Genomic DNA, 18,314 nt, shown 5'->3' on the forward strand with positions numbered 1-18,314 from the left:
GGATTGCTCATTCCCCCCTTCACTACTCCAACTCCTAATGTAATTAACCTGATTCAGCAAATCAATAAATACATTAGGATCAGGTGCATCTACATCCATGAGGACAAACTCACACAAAAATAAAAATAAAATGCAGCTGAAAAACATCTCAATTGTTGTTGAAAGGATTTGCACTTGAGGTCTGGCTTTATAAAGAACACTTGTTTATTTTTGTATTCCATAATTGAGCAAATTATTTCCATTGACTATAACCAGTCCCCTATGACTAAAATAAAACTCAATTTGTATATATAAACCGCAAATTAGTAAAGTACATTGTATCCCTGGTTTGTCTGGCATGTGACTCAGTCTGATCCATCACCTTCATCTTCATCCTGGAAAACAGGAAAAAAAAAGGTTCATGAGTACTTAGGATGTTATTACTATATATATTCTCTTACTATATACTATGTCAAATATTTTTGTAATGATCTGCTTTCTTGTTGACCCACCAGCTTCTTATCCTTATCTTCCCGTAACCCTGAGGCTGTGGCCTCAAAGTCGTGCAGGGTCAACGTGGCCATCCAGCTGGCCATGGAGCCTTCCTGGCCCTCGGTCTGCACGATGCTGGGGTAGATGTGCTCCTCCTTAAAGGCCTGGATCGAGTCCTCCTCCTGGGTCCATTCCAGCCGCTCGTGGATGCCGTCCCCACCAAAGCGTTTATTGTACCTGTCAAAGTGGACCTTCTCCAGCACCAGCCCCAGCCCCGGGGCCTTGGGCACGTCCACCTTCTCCTCCCTCCAGCTCCTCTGCAGAACTTCCTCCCCGGCGTAGCCCTTCATCACTGCGATCACCAGACCGATCATCTTCCTGATTTGGTGCATCATGAAGCTTTGGCCTCGCACGGTGACGACGGCAAACTCGGTGCCGTCGCGCACGAAGGGGTCGCCGCACGACATCTCGGTGATGTAACGGCGGGCGCTGGGGTCTTTCGGAGCCTTCTGTGATGTGAAGTTGTGGAAGTTACGGGTGCCCTTGTACTGGGCAAAGAGACGGTTGACTCTCTGCAGTGTCTCTGGCTCTAAACGGAAGGCAGCGGAATTCTGGGTGCCGTAGTCTTTTGGAGCAAACGCCACACTGGGAAGCATGTAAGAGTAGGTGCGAGCGTCACAGTTGTTTTTGGAATTGAAACCCCCGGTAACTCTCTTGAAGCCTGTTGATATATAAAAAAATAAAAATAAAAAACATAAATCATGTGTCGTTAACTAAAACTAGAGGATGAGTGTAACTGAGACCATGTGCCTCATATTTACAGGAATCCACGCTGAATCTGACATAAAAGGCTTCATATTTTCCAACTGCACTGTATTTGAAAATGGACTCTCACCTAATACTCTTATTTGTGCTGGAAGATAAGAGTTGATTTTCTCGACAATTTCTTCAATCAGCCACAGTTTCAGCGACACCACTTGACCAGCAGCAGAAACACCCTTACAAAAAAACACAAATGTTTTGAGAATGAATGCACGGCATGTCTCGATTTATGTATATTCATACAATACAGTAAACATACCAAACAGCAACTACTCAGATAAGAGTTTTTACACACTATGCCTACCAATGTTCATACCTTGTCGGTTCTCGCACATCTTTGGAAAGACATTTTCTTCATGTCATCACCATGGTTTTCCGGAATGCATCCAGCCTTAATAAGTGCTGTGATCAGCTCATCTTCAATGGTCATGAACTTGCAAGATCCAGCATTTCTCTAAACACATATGTCCAAACCAAGACATGAGGTAATGACCGTGACAGATAATCTATGTGTATTTAGACCACTTGAAAAGAAGATGGCTACCTGCATGCCATAGTACCCTTTTCCTGAATAGGCCATAAGTAGAACCACTTTCTTTTTAGGGTATTTCTTCTCATCAGCAGCTTGATCCTCCTCCGTTTTCACCTTCTTAGAGATGTGCCCATTCTCTCCCAAGTCCCCGCTGCCTTCCTCCACTCGCTTCAGTGATTTGGCGGTCTGCATGTTTACACACTCGTTGCTCATCATCCAACGGAACCCCACAACCTTGTTAAGGCAACCTAATGGAGGATATAGAACACATTCTTAACGAGATAACAAAACGAACATTAAGCTCTATCCTCACATAGAATACCTGGGAATTGGTCTTGGTATCGCCTTTTATACCCTCAAGAAGTCTGCCTTTTATATTCTGTCCTCCACATCTTAGAAGGCAGATCAGAGGTTGGGCACATCTTTCAAAGTGTCAGTTCGGAGCCTGCACGAGTTTAAGAATGGCAATATCACACGAGCTTGAACTGGTGATGGAATACAGCTAGGGAGAAAAGACTCGCAAGTTCTGACCAATTCCCACTAGACAGACAGAAGGGTCACTTAAAAGGTAAAATCTACAGTTGGCTTCAGATCATAGTTGAATCTACACAGCACAAGATGTCTAGTACAACTGTTCTTACCAGGCTTACCTTTACAATTGATTCTCAATAATCGTGAACTTGCTAAGACACTCAATACCGGACGAATTGTCAGCATATCTTGAAAAGCGATGGGGTAAACTGTAACAGAGGCCAGTAGGTCAGCTGCCTCAGTCCCATCAAGCTAATCTGAGCTAACTAAACTTAGCATCAAATAACAGGGTTCCGCTAGCGAGTTTTTCTAGCCAGCCGTTCAAGATAGCAAAATGAGTAGAGATAAAAAACTTTTAGACGCTGCACTCACAAACTATCATCAAAAATGTATGTCCCAATTGCGACCTCGCACGTTACAAGTAGCTAGCTACAGTATACATATGTATTAATGTAAATAGCCTAGCTATGGTACATCAAGTGGGAACACACATGGCTACACGAAACTTTAACCTTTCTATCGCGAGAGTGGATGTGAAATAGGGTGCACGCGCATTCACTCACTGTGCACACGTCTCCTCTGATCTGATGTTAGCTAGCTGGAAGCTATCCCGCGACGTCTTTTCATAATATGCTGTACATTTTTGCCTGTAGTTCCAGAGTGGTTAGTCGACGTTTTCTGTAAGGGGATAACTGTTAAAGCTAAAGTCCACGTTTTTGACAATCTTCTGGTTCTAGCAACAACAGGCCAGCAACTGGACTACAGCTAGCTATTAGTATTACTGACCACAGCAGCTTGACTTCAGTTTTAACACCGAGGCCTCGTTTTCCCCGTCCTCAGAAAGATGAGCTTTCTATTGTAAGTTTGTTAGCTAGATATCTACTGTGGATCATTGTGTTGGAAGTTCAAGACCTATTTCTTTCAATGTTTTGGTATTTGTTTTGGGTGAACTGAGCGACATTTAGCGAGTCCATCAACTGGCAATACAAATGACCTGGGGATTTTGTTTTTTGTTTGACTGCTTCTTCAGCAGTATTTATGATTTTAAAATAATGGCTAGCCAGTTACTGTAGCAGATGACTATTTCTTTCCATAGTGTAGCCTATTTTAATTGTCAGGAATTGACTTAGCCTACAAATTAACTAGTAGTATGAGCCCTAACTTAGGGTCACCCTAACTGCGTGTTAGTTCATCACTTGATTAGGGAAAGCTGCCAGTGCTGCTACAAAATAACACGTCTGACAGATAAATTCTCGTTGGACTGAAGTTGACGGTGCTTTTCAACGTTTAAAGTTCAACCAGAAAGAACCAGAAATAGACCAAGCTAGTGTCTACGCATTTGCCCTGTCTACGCTTTTGCTGGCTGCCTTGCTAATACTGCTTCAAAGTGCGTGCTATGGTAGACAATGGGATGTAGTTCTATGTGTACTTATTTATAAACTATAATGAAGGCATGACAAGCCATACGATATGTGTTGATATCAAACATGTATTAGTCATATTATGTTGAATGGTATGAGATAGCCACTGAGTCCAGAAGATGGAAAGAAGTGGCTGGTTGATCAATATCTCTCATCATTTTTTACCCCCCCTCCCCTCCCCCTCTGATATTGTCTCACAGTGGCAATCGGTCGTCCAAAACTTTTAAACCCAAAAAGAACATACCAGAGGGCTCTCATCAATATGAGCTTTTGAAACACGCAGAGGCTACACTGGGAAGTGGAAACCTCCGAATGGCAGTCATGCTTCCGGAGGGAGAGGATCTGAACGAGTGGGTTGCAGTCAACAGTAAGTAACATCTATCTGCACATGTCCAGCTTCTACACACATTCTCGTGACCTTCAAGAAGTTTTCCTAAATATCACTCCCTGGCCCAACCACGTAAAGTCACATTGCAGCATAAAATGTGAAGCCTTTCGTCAGATTATTGCAAACGGATCGGAGATGTGGCAGCAACCTTGTGTTTCACTTCTGTAGAGTCAACTCTCAGCTCAGTTAACTGTCGGGAGAGGATTTTAACATTCACTCCAAGGAGTGCTATGTTGGCTCGGGGAGAAACAGACCTCTTTGTACTGCCAGCTCTTTTGTTTGCAGTCTTACATTAAGTTAAATGACTCTGCCAGCGGATGTCTTATTTCCTGTTTAGCACACATCCAGTGACCTCACTCTTGGAAGGTCTGATGTTCTGCGGTGAGATCCGCAAACGGCAGACTGACCCCTAGCTTTGACTGCAGGTCCCACAATGTCTGCACGCGATGCTCTATGCCATAAGAAAGGGGAAGACCTGAACACGAGTCTCGTCTTTGAGATGCGACTGTGCCATAATACTGCATGTGACTGGGAGTTGACACAACATGTATATTACGCGGAGACAGTTCGTTCGACGCATTTCTGATTGGATGGCCGCGTATAAATGTTTGAGCGCACACGAGAGAGGGTCCTTGACGAGGGTTTCTTTTCTAGCCGTGGATTTCTTCAACCAGATCAACATGCTCTATGGCACCATAACAGACTTCTGCACCGAGGAAAGCTGCCCGGTCATGTCAGCTGGGCTCAAGTAAGGGTTTGCATAAATGTTGATGGACGGGTTGGATGTTTGCATGTTTTTATTTTATTTTTATTTATTTGTAATGATCCAACGACTATTGCAACTTCTCTCGTATAGGTATGAGTACCATTGGGCAGATGGGACCAACATCAAGAAGCCAATCAAATGTTCAGCTCCCAAGTACATTGACTATCTAATGACCTGGGTGCAAGACCAACTCGATGACGAGACGCTTTTCCCATCCAAAATAGGTGGGAGTTGTAGTCTTACAGTCCGTTTCGGTTCAAGATTGTACTGCACTCAAATCTTTTGTTTTTCCCGCTCTTCGACCCTGCCGTGTTTGTCTTTGGCTCAGTTGTGATCTCTTGCGTTTTCCACCAAGGTGTGCCCTTCAAGCGGAACTTCATGTCAGTGGCCAAGACCATCCTGAAGCGCCTGTTTCGGGTTTACGCCCACATCTACCACCAGCACTTTGACTCTGTCATGCAGCTGCAAGAGGAGGCTCATTTAAACACGTCGTTCAAACACTTCATCTTTTTCGTACAGGTAAAGTAAACCGCACATGCAAAGAGGTGTTGGGTTGTTGTCTGTGGCTGGTGTGTTAAGGAAATGATTTTGTCCCAGGAACGAAAGGAGACGAGGCTGAAACGAGTGAAAACGTGATAAAGGAAACTTGTATTGTCTTGTGTTTTACAGGAGTTTGGCTTGATTGACAGGAAAGAGTTGGTCCCACTACAGGAGCTGATTGAGAAACTGACAACCAAGGACAGATAGGCTGCGAGGTATTCCTGCAGCCTGTGGTCTATACTTAGTTTGCACAGATACCCACCCTATGAGAGCTATTGTATGCAGTACATGAGGAAGTGTTCTTGATATGGCCAGGATTGAGGAAGGGTGTACTTCTGTTAGGCCCCTGGAGATACGGTATGGAGTTAGCCTAACCCTTTAGCTGTAGCTTTTTGCTGGTACATTTATTAACCTATATTAACAGTTTCGGCAAACTCAAGAAACGTATTCCTTTTCTGTTTGCATTTATCTTCAAATTATTGGAATATCCCTACTACAAGTGAAGAGGTACATACATTAGGAAGGTTCTAGTGGTACAACAGTGTGTGAACAAATAAGTTGTTGGTGCCACCACCTCCCCCCCCCCCCCAACTAGATTTCCTGACTAGAGTCAATGAATAACCCTATATTCTGCTTAGGTCTTGAACTGCTGTTATAGAATTACAAGACCTTTACTTATCGAGTCCCTTAAAGTCACCAGTAACTCCACATTCCCAAGTGCCTAACATGGCTCACGTTCACTATCCATCTGGTACCGTAGACCTTTTCCTGTAGGATGAAACTAACACTAGTCTAGGAAAAGACAGTTTTAGCCCTACTCAGATTCATGCAGAACCCCCCCTTCCCAGATCACACGCAATATATAAATCTGTGGTTTTTTATGGTTAGTTATGATCTTATCAGCTCCACATTTAGTAAACATTTATAGCCCATAGGATGCCTGTGTCTTGTATTATCTTACCAGCCATGAAGCACTTTGTAAAACGTTTTTAAATTCTCGCCCTCCATTTTTTCCCCTGAATGTTATTTGTGCCCGCACAGAATGTCAATGCAATGCTTAACTACCCAATGAAAGATGTGATTTTCTTATGCTTTTTGTATGGTCGTTTGAGTTTGGTAGTGCCGTGCTTCAGAGAGCAGATGCATGGACATCCCAACCTGAAAATGGATTGTACTATGCAAAAAAAAACTGTTATGCTAGGTTTACACTGGAGATGAAAAGCATTGATTATTTTAGTCATGTACTTCTGACCATTTAACAATAATTTTTCAAGTGGAAACAATTGATTTTGCTCTTCTATTTTTCTCTTTGTTTTACCTAAAAGTGATAACAATTAAGAGTGAGTATGCAGTAAAGGTTGAAAGCAATGAATTTCCTTGTTTTGTTTTTTAAAATGTTATTTTCTAAACTTTTCTTTATTAGGAAGATGTGAATTGTATTACATGTAACCCACACAGCATATACAATAGGGTTTGGTGTTTCTTGGAAAGCATATTTTATAAGCATGGTGTGATCCTTGGGTTTTAGCCCAGTTTTAAAGGGGACTTTCGCCTTTACCCTCTTCACAATATTTTCCGAAGTCTACTAAATGCTTTGTTGTCATTTAGTCTAGCTTATACGTTAGATATTGAATGTGATTGTTCATCAGACAACCTGAAACGTTGTAATTGTAACAAAGCCATCTATTTGTCATGCCTCTGCTCTATGAAAAATGAAAATACTCATGGCACAAGTTGAGACTGTACCTATAGTGTATATTCCCCTGGCTGTAATATAATCAAATGAATCGGTTGTAAATAATGTGGTTGAGAGGGTTTTCAAAGCTACTGAATTGAATGAATGCTGTTTACAAGGCAAATAAAGACGATCTTTGAAAACGTTAGTTATTTTTTGGTATCGTTAATACTCAATTTGCTCCAACTGTAGCCTATAAATAGCTTCGATGAGCAGTCGGGGCAAGTGAAGACAGTGGAAGCATTGATGTGGGCGGAGTTCGGCAATTGCCACATCTTTGGCAGCTGTTTCCGTACGGCGCGAAAGCTTCAAACCTTCACCAGCGCCCAAGACGCAACTTATTTGCCAGTTGACAACGTCTACCTATATCGTTTAAAACAATGCCGTCGACACAGAAGAGGGCTTGTCTTAGTCCAGTAAACGATAGTAAGGAGAAAAAAATAATGCGAATTTCAATAGAAGGCAATATTGGTAAGTAGCTTAAAAGGCAACATGAAATAAGAAGGGCTGCAGTAGGTTACAACGTAAATACACGATCGTGGTTCTGTTATTTGATGACACTATACTTAATTACGTATTACTTAATTGGATATAAGCGACCATAATTAATGACTGTGTAGGCTCTGCGCGTTTGTGCAATCAGTTAAGTGTTGGCACATCTTTTAAGTCGGTATTTGTCATTGCATTACAAGTTTTGGCTCGTCAAATTGTCTATAGGCCTAAAATAGGCCCTTATCTAAGCTAGCTTTTTAGTTGTAGTCCATAGATGCAGATGCAAAAAGTCCCGCGCTGAAAATGTATACTGTCATGAGGTCGAATTATATCTTCACGCGCATGTCCATATTATGGGTTATTTGTAGAACTACCTGGACATCTGGTAATACAAGTGTCAATACATTATGACATGTATCGGAAAGAATCCATAACTTTAACGTTAATACACTTAATTCATCCATTGTCTTACTTCCGCATTTCCTCTACAGCGGCGGGCAAATCGACATTTGTGCGCCTCTTGGAGGAGCAGAGCAATGACTGGGAAGTTGTACCTGAACCAATCGCTAGGTGGTGCAATGTACAAACCCAGATGAGTGATTTTGAGGTAAATAAAACATTCACTTTACCTTAAGCCTGAGTGAAAATCAACAATGAGGGGTTGTTTGTATTGAAGGTGGTTCAAATAATTTACAGTCAAGCTATTGGTGTAATAATTGGTTGATACATCTCTGATGACTGTACTGTCTCAGCCCTTGGAAAACTCGATGAGATTATTATAGGGTGTAGAGCTTTATCACAAGACTGCCCTGTGTTCTGGCATGGAGACACCTCTAATAGATCTGCAATGAGATGAGATTGGTCATTAATCCCTGGAATAATGAGGGAATTTGGATCTTGTCACTGGAGAATGGCATGTTAAAGAGGCTTTGTTAAGGATGAATGGGCAGGCCATTTACAATCCCTTAATGCATTGTCAATTTACCTCAGAATTTCATCACGGGCTCATCACAACATCCAGATTGTGTGCCCCACCCGAGATAAATCTCGGTTTCAAAACTTAGCATTTGACTCAAGTATCTGTGTGTGTGCGCTTGTATGGTTGGTTGTATTAAACTGAGTTTTGAATGCAGCTGCCATCTGTCCTAGTCCGCTCTGGTCAGTATGTTAGATTACACACCCAGAGGAACAGATGGCGCTGCCCTGAACAGCTGAGCATGTCCGATCGTAGTCCTCAGACCCTCTGCTCTCCCCCCTATACACATGGTCTGGCTCAAACTACCCCCGCCAAACCTCCAGATGAACCGTTCCATCTTGTTCATTATTCTCTCGAACCCCTTCATCGTGAGCCACTTATCTATGAACACCCAGACAGGACACACAAGCAAAGACCTCCGTTTAGACCGTCAGCATTTTTCAATCTCATTATTCTAAGCACAGCGTGAACCATTCTGAGCAAGTGGGAGCTGCACTGACTCCTCCACTGCTGGTGTGCCATCAGAGCCCATTCTCACGTTGTCCACTAGGGGGCCTTTATTCACCAAGCCATCTACATTCAGTTCAAGTGGCATGATGATTGTCTTTTTTATATTAGAACTCCGAAGAAGTAACCCAACTCCTTGCTCGCAGGAGCTCACCACCTCTCAGAAGAGCGGCGGCAATGTCCTGCAGATGATGTATGAGAAGCCCGAGAGGTGGGCATACACCTTCCAGACCTACGCCTGTATGAGCAGAGTACGCGCTCAGATCAAATCCACACAGGGCAAGCTCCGGGAAGCCGAGAACCCCGTCCAGTTCTTTGAGCGTTCCGTCTACAGCGACAGGTATGGACGCCAGCGTCGATGACTGCCTTGAGTGAGCGTGACTGGATGTGGCCAGGGCCGGCCCAAGGCATAAGCAAACTAAGAGGCTGCTTAGGGCCCCTGTGGCTACCAGAGGGTCCCCCAAGAGCACATTAAATCACATTTTAATGTATTATGTAAAAATATATATATATTCTTTTTTTAAATCGGCACCGATAAGCGACGCCGAGGGGCCCCCAAATCAATTTTGCGTAAGGCCCCATAAAGGCTCGGGCCGGCCCTGGATGTGACCTATGATTTCCTAGAACTTTTTCCTCATTCTTCCTCACATGTAGTGACGGACCTTCAAAATGACACGTTTTACTCTGGCGTGGTATCCCCGTAGGTACATCTTTGCCGCCAACTTGTATGAGAGCGAGTGTCTCAACGACACAGAGTGGGCCATCTACCAGGACTGGCATGGCTGGCTCCACCATCAGTTTGGAAAACACATTGAGCTGGACGGCATCGTCTACCTCAGAGCCGCACCGGAGGTACGTTCCCGCACACAGTCCCCCCGCGCTCGCCGTCTCTCACTTCCCATCCTGCGCTGTCGGTTGAGAAGCTGCCAGGGGAGAAGCAGAAGAGTAAGACGTATTCGATGAAAATACCCATTTTTTTGCGTGTTTGCAGAGGTGTTTAGAGCGGCTGCACCTCCGAGGCCGAGAGGAAGAGCAGGGCATCCCTCTGGAGTACATGGAGAAGCTCCACTTCAAACATGAGAGCTGGCTGCAGCACAAAACCATGCGGTGAGGCCCCGACGCGCAACCTGCTTACGTTGTAGAATGTTTGTGAGTGAGAGGGGGAGGGGGGCGGGGGGGGTTGTCAGTGTGGACTCTAGAGGATTAGGTATTTAATAGGTAATTTATGATTTCGGAATGTGTTTCGATAAAGAGTTAGGACATCGGTTTGGTTTGTTTCTCAGGTCGATTGTGAGCCGAACGTTTCCTTAAAAAAGATGGATTGCATGAGTTCCTACTCGCGTAGACAATCATTGCTGCCGATAGATGCTTGCATAAGCATTGTGGAAGTCAATGACTCATGTCTCATTTGATCTTTTGACCACCAGTATGGAGTTTGAGTATCTGAACAACGTGCCTGTTCTGACTCTGGACGTGAATGAAGACTTTAAAGGGGACCAAATCAAATGTGCCAACATGGTGGAAAAGGTGAGACGTGTTGCACCTTATTCTAAATATGTTTGGATAAACATAGGTAACACTTATGTGAAATAAGCACTAAGGAATGGACGGGACTATATTTAGCTTGTTTTTTATGTTTCAAGAAAACATGGTGCTTGACTGTTTCAAACTTCCTGTTTTATGACTTCACAACAACATGTGCATAAACACATACACACACACACACAGTTTCCCTAAGGGAACTGAAGCCTGACCAAAAGCATGCAACCGTTTCTATGCCGATGGTAAATACCAGCGCTACGCATGATGTCTTCTCAAACATATAGCTACACACATAATGTCACTGTATGTATATTGTGCTAACTGTTCTGCCTATTTCAGGTCAAAGACTTCCTCAGCTCATTGTAGACCGCAGCAGATGATTGGTGCCTGTGCAGAGGACGGAATCCAATCACAGGGATGATTAAACTGTGATTGAAGATATTTTGTCATTACAACAATGTCTCTCATTCACTCAAAGCATTTTAAATGTACTTATCTTATAGCTAAAGTGTACTTTCCTTCAAGGCCATTTTTGTAAAGATTTTTTCTTACGCACGTTTTATTTATAAAGACCAATGTACATGGGAAAAGGAAATAAAAATAATACATTTTAGAGCGATATGATGGTGGTTTCACTGACTGTTTCAATGCAAACATTTGTAAACTTGTTTTATTTATGAAGTCTCCTATATTAACTTTAGATGAGCAAATCTGCTGCTGCTGCTGCTGTTGGGGTCCAGTATGATACGGAATTTGTGTGGGTTTGTGACAACGTCAATATCTTTTCTTTGACATATTCCTGGCATGAATTGAACTAGGCAGGCTAAACTATAAAAGTGTTTATATACAGTATTTGACAGTTGAATCTATAAGATTTATGCCATTTACGCCATAGTGCCATCTAGGGCCAATGTCAGTATTTGACCATTTCTCAAAAAGGTAATGTGGTATATTGTTTTGCAACATAGAACATCTAAAGCACCTTAGATTTGCTGAATAAGCAAAAGACACACAGGTGATTCACAGAGATGGCTATGCAATAAGGTAACTAAATGTTTAAATTACAGTTATTGGTTTACCAAAACCCTGGTGTTGTAGATGTGTATAATTATTGCAAGGTGACTCAAGAGTAAGCATACAAATTACCGTAAAATACAGGTTGAACTTGAAGAACTTTGCTGTTTGCAGTCCTGAAATGTGGGCAAGTCATTGATGTCTTCTTGTCAAGTGAACTTAACCGTTGTGTGTGTTAATGTGTTACTTACACAATATTCACGGGTCTGATACACACAGTATTATTGGGGTTTTACAACAATTACAGCCAAAATCGTTTCTGTAAATGGTTGGTATGGAAAATTCCACTTCTTACATTGTATCAAAGTAATGTATCACTCTTTTATTGTAATATCACTGTGCTGGTTCTGTCGGGCCATTTAGTAGTGTCACTCAAGACGGTAAAAAGTGCGGCAAAAAGAAGGAGAAATTTAGACTTGCAGGGCGACAGACTGGCTCTTGGTGCTATGTTCAGCAGCAAAAACAAAGAAAGAGTGAAGGCACATAAAAACCATTTTAATTCATTTGTAGTTTTGTCCCTTACACACATACCGGTACTTAAATTACCCCTGCATGGCTCCGTCGTACCATTGGACCTGACATACCATAAAGTACATTTGAAAGTGGGGTTCTGTGTGCGCTTTATAAATTAAGTGTATTTTTAATGAAGAAAATGACCCACGGCCAATGTTCTCAAGCTGAAAAGTTATTAAATGTAAAAATATATATTTAATTAAACACAATAAATCAGTCCCTTACACCAGAACTCCAATGAGTTAAAGGTGAGAGACACTGAAAGGGGTTTATAGCAACCCAGCGTAGCGGAGTTTTCTGACCTCTACCTCCCACTCGTGGCGTGACGTTACAAGAGGGAAGGTACTTAAAAATGGAAAAAGACACGCTGGGCTCGCAGTACTTCTTCATTCTTAGGCAACAGCGTAATAAACTACAACGGAATGTCGAGGATTTACAAATAATGGAGTGATTAGGTCTAACAACATGGTTTATCTAGGTGTTACATTATGTTTAGTTTGTAGCATCGATAACATGACTTTGATTCCGAAGAGATAAGTGCAACATTTCAAAACAACTTTTGTCGTGATTATCACTAATTCATATTGACAGAAACTGAGTGAATTTAGCCTACATCATTAATCACGTTAATCAATTTATCGTGAAACAAACAAGTTCTCTTTAGTATCGATAGGTCGATAGCTTAGTGTAGGCTAAACCAATATATTGCCAACACTTATTGGGCAAGAGGACAGGACGGTACGTCGACTTCAGTAGCTTACTCCTTTGGAGTCAAACTTCAGGAAAAGCTGGACATAACTTTGGCAAAATGAGTACCGAGAAAAGCAAGTGAGTATATTTAAGTCTTGTATTTCCAGTTGGTTTTGGGGTCAACATTGCAACATGTGCCTTGATATCAAGTAGAATAGGCAATGCGTAGCCTATAAGTATCTGATCAATGGTACAGTAGACCACATGAGGTTGTTGAATATAATGTGAAGTTACAGAGACGCAGATGTAGTTTAGGCTGTGGAAAGCATTCTAATTTCAGAGTAATGACATCCTTAGTATAATTGAATTTATGCTTAAACCTGAGATCCATGCATGGAACGTTCATGAACGTTCCATAAAAGCTAATGAGACTTATCAACTGTGCACATCTGCAACATCACTTCTTGTAAAATAGCAGGAAATTAACGCATTGCGTCTATTTGCATCCGCATAAAATGTTTAATAATGGGATCCTCAATAATACCAATAGTTTAACACAATATAGGTCTGGATAAGCCGCAGGTTGCCGCCACCACCGCTTGTGTGAGACTATGGCTTGAGCGGTCACGGTAATCTATTTTCCGAGAACCTGTCACATTCAATTAGATTATTGGTCTAAATCAGACGAGAAGGGAGGGACATACGTTATCTTTAGTCAAGTTTAAATTAGCCATATGCCATGAATAACTCTAGGCATTGTTTCAAGTTCTAAAAAGTTCCTGTCTTGATGTGCCACTACAATAGTTTATTTGGGGGCCAACAAAATCATACGGAGTGTGTAATATTTGCTACAGTAAGTTCACACGGCTGTTGTCCGTGGACGGCGGAGCGCGCAATAATTACGCACAGCGCGCGCACTCAGTTACCTCTCAACGTTACTTCCTATGGCGTTCTTTGGTCTAATATGCAAGACGGGGTTTAGCATGGTTATCTGGTGAAGTCATTTAAAGTGTGTTGTTGGAGACCATGTTTATCAACACCCATCTAGATTAGACAAGTAAGCTATACGCAAGTTATAGGTTTAGCCATTCCAATTCATGTCAGACAAGAAAGAAAGGCCACACGAGAAGTTGCCAAGAACTCTAGTTACAAACGATTTGTCATTGTTCTGTCTTTTTGTCGTGAGTAATGTGGTTTCTGACAAAGGACAGGGAAGTTAGTGCCTCGTTATCTTGTCATCCATTTATTCATTTGTTGCTTCTTCTTGGTCAACGTCTCACGTGCAGGAATACAGTATTAGGATTTTGTAAACTCAAACATCCAGTTTCGTCACGCTTACTAGAAATTCCTTCAAGTGATTAAAGACAAAACATACTTGCCAAACTTTTCAAAGAATCATATCAGTGCAATGGTCTTGAATAATTAAAGGTCTGCACTCGTTGCCAAGCTGTGTTGCTTGTTGCTAGCTGTGCATGTGTGTGCTAAGGGTTCTCCCATAGCCTCTCAGGAGGTTGCTGAGCTTACATAAAGACCTTCAGGGTGGACCTGGTTGGTGGGATTTGGTGAGTCAGGCTGTCAGGAGCTGAGGATCATCCCGATTCCTGATTCTGAGCTGCTGATCCTGGTTCCTCACGCACTGACATGCTAATCTTGGAGCAGGAGGTCACCAACACGTCCTCGAGTGAGAAGTCAGAGCATAGCATGGTCTGGATGGCAGCAACACACTATCCTTCTGCCTCTCATTCTTCCCTGAGTCTGAGGAGGGAGTGTAGGCTACCTGTATTGCAGGTAATCCCAGGATGTGTCAATGACCTCTGGAGACCAGTGTAATATACCTCAGTATCCAACTAGGGCCTGACAGGCCAAACCACAGCTATGATGACCTTAAGTTTGACACAACAATCTGCTGCACACAAAGGTGTGGGAAGAGGTGTGAAATGCTCCTGTTCTAACATCAAGCTCGGTGTGGATGTGTCAATGGACTCACACCTTTTGGTGAGAGTTCACACCAAATTCTTCATGAGCACTAAGAAGCTTTGTAGAATATGATTTTGCCTGAATCCAATCACTTCAATTCACTTCCCTGCTGGTAATAATAAATGCCATTTGAATGAATAAAGTTTAGGGTTATGAACTATGTATTTTTTTTTCTATCAAATGGTTCAGGAGGATGTAACCAAGGTTTCCATCTATCTTTTTTTATATTTTTGCTCCCCCCAAAAATGAGGATGTCAAACTCTCCACACCTCTTCTGAGCCTTGCGCTACATATTCCGCATAAGGTTGTCCCTGTCAGAGCCCTCGGTATGGAGTGATTCACTGGGGTCCCGAGCCCTGATATCACTGGCAATGAGCTTGCAACTTGACCTCCACTCCTTTCCCTCTCTTTACAGTCTTGTGTGGTTAAGGTTAGACCGAACACTGAAGGCCCTTTTCCTGTTACTTGACCTGCTTCACCAGGCCCCCCCCCCCCCCAACTCCACACCCCAGTCACACTGATACACTGCCAAAGGCCTGTGTGAAAAGGCCGCTCTAAAGGCTCTTGCTAAATGCGACACGTCTGGTTCTACTGGAGGGTTTGTATCTAAAAGAAGAGCTGTTAGTGAAAGAAAGAATAAGGCTTGGCCGATGTTCAAATTCCTAAACAGACACTTCTCAAGTCAAGTATCTGGGCACTTTCAAAGTTCAGATGTCTTCCTTTGGCTCATGGCGTCTATTGTACACGATCCCGTGCACTGAAAGGGTGAAGAGGTCAGTTACATGATTTCAAACATATTGGAGAAGCTACGCACAACTATGTTTCCGTAAGGTGGTACTGATCATGTGTCATCCGGAACCCGATCATCGGAAAAGTCCAGTTTCGCAACCTTAAACAATGTACCTCGCCACGACTCACAGCCTCTGTACGGGGTGACCGTTTGTGCTACAAACCTAATTAAAGCATGCATTCAGCTTCCTCTATTTCTATACCCTTGATGGGGAAAGGCATTGACAACTGACCTTATGCACCCGTGGCACTTTCCCTTGCCCCCTGTGCCGGCAGCTGTCAGGGCAGACATTTTCCCATTTCCTTACATGGTGCCTCAGAGGAAGACTTGACCTCACTGTCAATGACACCTCGGGGACTGTGATACTGACTTAATGGGGGCTACAGGCGTCCACGGTGACGAAGCCACTCGAGGCTCGTGAGCTTTCTTGCATACTCTCTTGCCTCGAGGGAAAGCACAAACTGTTGAGACAGTGAGGAGGAAGAAGAAGAAGAAGAAGAAGAAGAAGAGATTAAGGTTTGCGACAGCTTTCTTTTCTTGTTCTCATTCCCTGCTTTATCATTATGAAAGATGCAAAGACGTTCTAAGCTGTTGTGTGGGGTTAGGCTCTGATCCCTCCCCAACGCCAAATGCTTTGTGGGAACCTGTCCTGTCCTCTCCACCAACAATGATGAACCAAGTCTGTGTTGGCGCCGCTTGGCACCGTGGCAACAAGCCAGGCGGGCTGTCGTTTGATCAGTGAGCAGGACTTCAGTGCTGCACCTCTCCTGCCCCCACCGCAAAATCCCAAAGCTAGATATGGGAGGATAAGGTCCATGCAGAAGAGTCTGCAGTGCTATCATAAGAACAAGTCACATCCTTCCTGTCTTTGTTTATATAGGAGTTTGTGTACCAACCCCCCCACCCCCAACACACACACACACACACACACACCCTCCCCACCCACCCATCCATCCCAACTCTCTTTCAAACTGGTTTTGACATTATCCAGGGGTGCAGCAGTGAGGGAAAGTGATGCTGTCTGCGGTAAAGATTCCGGTTTCTTCTGAGAGCAGCGGCGGGGGAGGATGAGGGTAGGCAAGAAACCGTATCGGCGCGCAGCCCAGTTTCTGTCACAGGATCAGTGTCTTCCAGAGATGGCCTCATCAGCTGAATGTCAGACATGCATTGTGCGACACAGGTAGATTTGTTTCAGTGCGGATGGTTCTCATACCAGTGCTGGTGGGCAGATAGTGTTTCAGCTAATCCCTCCACATACACGTTTTCAGTCTTAAGACTGTCTGACTAATCTGTTTGTGTTTAGGGGAAGTGATGGATATAAAACGGAAAGACGATAACTTCTGTTTGATGTAAATCAGACCTCCAAGAGGGAACTCGGATGCGGGTTAGAGTGTCCCTTCCTGTGCATCCCATGCTGAATAATCGCTGCCAATTCCATGCAGTCCTGATGCACTCATGAGGCCAGGCCAGGCTCAGCCTGGTGTGGAGTGGCCTTGAAATGAGAAGCCACTGTTTTCCCCCTCCCCTTGGAAGAGAAGGTCGCCTGATTTATCAAGGCAACAGCTGCTGAGTGTACCGGGAACTACAGGAAACACCACCGTTTCCGCGTACAGCAGGAAACGACAGCGAGCTCTGGCTGAAACAGTGTACTACATGCCTGTCATGTCGCAGTGCCTCTCACAGTCAGTCAGGATATGCCACTTTGACAGCACCACATTCACACACACACACTCACACACCCCCCAGCGCATGCGTCATCAGCCCTCAGCTCAGACATGCATGCGTGGACATGCTATGAAGAAATGTACGCGTTTGCCGACATGCATAGAACTGCAGAAAGTGGAGCATCGCTGTTTCTTTATTTCCAACTTCATTTGTCCCTCATCCAAGCAGCCGGGCCAAAGAATGGTCAAACCTGTTTCGCGAGAGTGGAAATATGCTATGTGGGATTATGACATCCTATGTTTTAAAGAAGTGGAATGCAGGACATGGTTACACCACCTGCCCAGCTCCATTTGAATAATGATTAACCACTTGACAATGTCTTTTGACTGGGTGTGCCGGTGGCTCACTGGGTAGAGTGTGGTTGCCACAAAGGCTACAGCCGTAACTCTGCGGTGCACGTTTGATGATTCCGGCTCGTGGCATTTCCTGGATGTCTCCCCCTCTCTCTTCCTGCTTTCCTGTATCTTTCCAACTGTCTCTGGGTAGATACGTTTTTTGGTTTTACAAAAGTATCTTTTACAAATATTTTTGTATTTTGTCTTGGCTGAACCGAATGGGCAGCAGAGAAAGGATATGACTGAAGATTACATTTACAATACACATTTTTATTGTCTTGTGGGAGTATTCTATTGAAGTAGGTGGATCCTCTGCTATCTCCCTTGGTAATTTCACAATGAGAGTTTGACAAGTTTAACAGGTAGAAGAATAAGTGGATACCTAGCAGGATTCAGGCATTGTATGTAGATGAATACAACTCATGAATAGGGATAATTATCAGGCTTGTATTTCATGGGAACGCATAACTGACGTCCAGGCTCTAAA

General features: G+C 43.4%; 4 protein-coding genes across 13 annotated transcripts in view; 3 read left to right on the plus strand and 1 right to left on the minus strand.

Annotated features, from left to right (window-relative positions):
- Positions 1-186: 186 nt before the first annotated feature.
- On the minus strand, positions 187-2,867 carry pus1 (pseudouridine synthase 1). 5 transcript variants are annotated; one of them, XM_084693865.1, is made up of 8 exons: positions 2,729-2,856; positions 2,476-2,565; positions 2,148-2,270; positions 1,838-2,073; positions 1,610-1,747; positions 1,367-1,469; positions 492-1,192; positions 187-374 (listed from the first exon to the last, which is right to left on the minus strand). In XM_084693865.1, the coding sequence occupies exons 4-8, from the start codon at positions 2,039-2,041 to the stop codon at positions 345-347; spliced, it is 1,176 nt and encodes a 391-aa protein (XP_084549991.1). In that variant the 5' UTR covers positions 2,042-2,073; positions 2,148-2,270; positions 2,476-2,565; positions 2,729-2,856; the 3' UTR covers positions 187-344. The 5 variants fall into 5 exon arrangements, with proteins under 5 accessions (XP_084549991.1, XP_084549990.1, XP_084549989.1 ...); XM_084693864.1 differs by having other exon boundaries at positions 2,180-2,270; positions 2,476-2,867; XM_084693863.1 differs by having other exon boundaries at positions 2,476-2,867.
- A 43-nt stretch (positions 2,868-2,910) lies between these two features.
- LOC146220507 (MOB kinase activator 1B) lies at positions 2,911-7,354 on the plus strand. Its single transcript, XM_084693866.1, has 6 exons — positions 2,911-3,214; positions 3,978-4,144; positions 4,820-4,913; positions 5,022-5,155; positions 5,287-5,450; positions 5,601-7,354. Exons 1-6 carry the CDS (start codon positions 3,201-3,203, stop codon positions 5,676-5,678), a joined length of 651 nt encoding a protein of 216 aa, XP_084549992.1. The 5' UTR covers positions 2,911-3,200; the 3' UTR covers positions 5,679-7,354.
- A 129-nt stretch (positions 7,355-7,483) lies between these two features.
- On the plus strand, positions 7,484-11,342 carry dck (deoxycytidine kinase). Its single transcript, XM_084693881.1, has 7 exons — positions 7,484-7,677; positions 8,190-8,305; positions 9,328-9,521; positions 9,886-10,033; positions 10,173-10,288; positions 10,609-10,708; positions 11,063-11,342. Exons 1-7 carry the CDS (start codon positions 7,587-7,589, stop codon positions 11,087-11,089), a joined length of 792 nt encoding a protein of 263 aa, XP_084550007.1. The 5' UTR covers positions 7,484-7,586; the 3' UTR covers positions 11,090-11,342.
- Positions 11,343-12,643: 1,301 nt separating this feature from the next.
- LOC146220509 (electrogenic sodium bicarbonate cotransporter 1-like) overlaps positions 12,644-18,314 on the plus strand; it is a 31,472-nt gene continuing 25,801 nt past the window's right edge. For all 6 annotated transcript variants that reach the window (XM_084693874.1, XM_084693875.1, XM_084693877.1 and 3 more), the window contains exon 1: positions 12,644-13,138. In XM_084693874.1, coding sequence (XP_084550000.1) covers positions 13,119-13,138 — 20 coding nt within the window. In that variant the 5' untranslated portion in view covers positions 12,644-13,118. The remainder of the gene's footprint in view (positions 13,139-18,314) is intronic.

This window comes from Hypomesus nipponensis, chromosome 27 (assembly GCF_054491055.1).
Source record: "Hypomesus nipponensis isolate SF chromosome 27, ASM5449105v1, whole genome shotgun sequence".
Lineage (NCBI taxonomy): Eukaryota > Metazoa > Chordata > Actinopteri > Osmeriformes > Osmeridae > Hypomesus > Hypomesus nipponensis.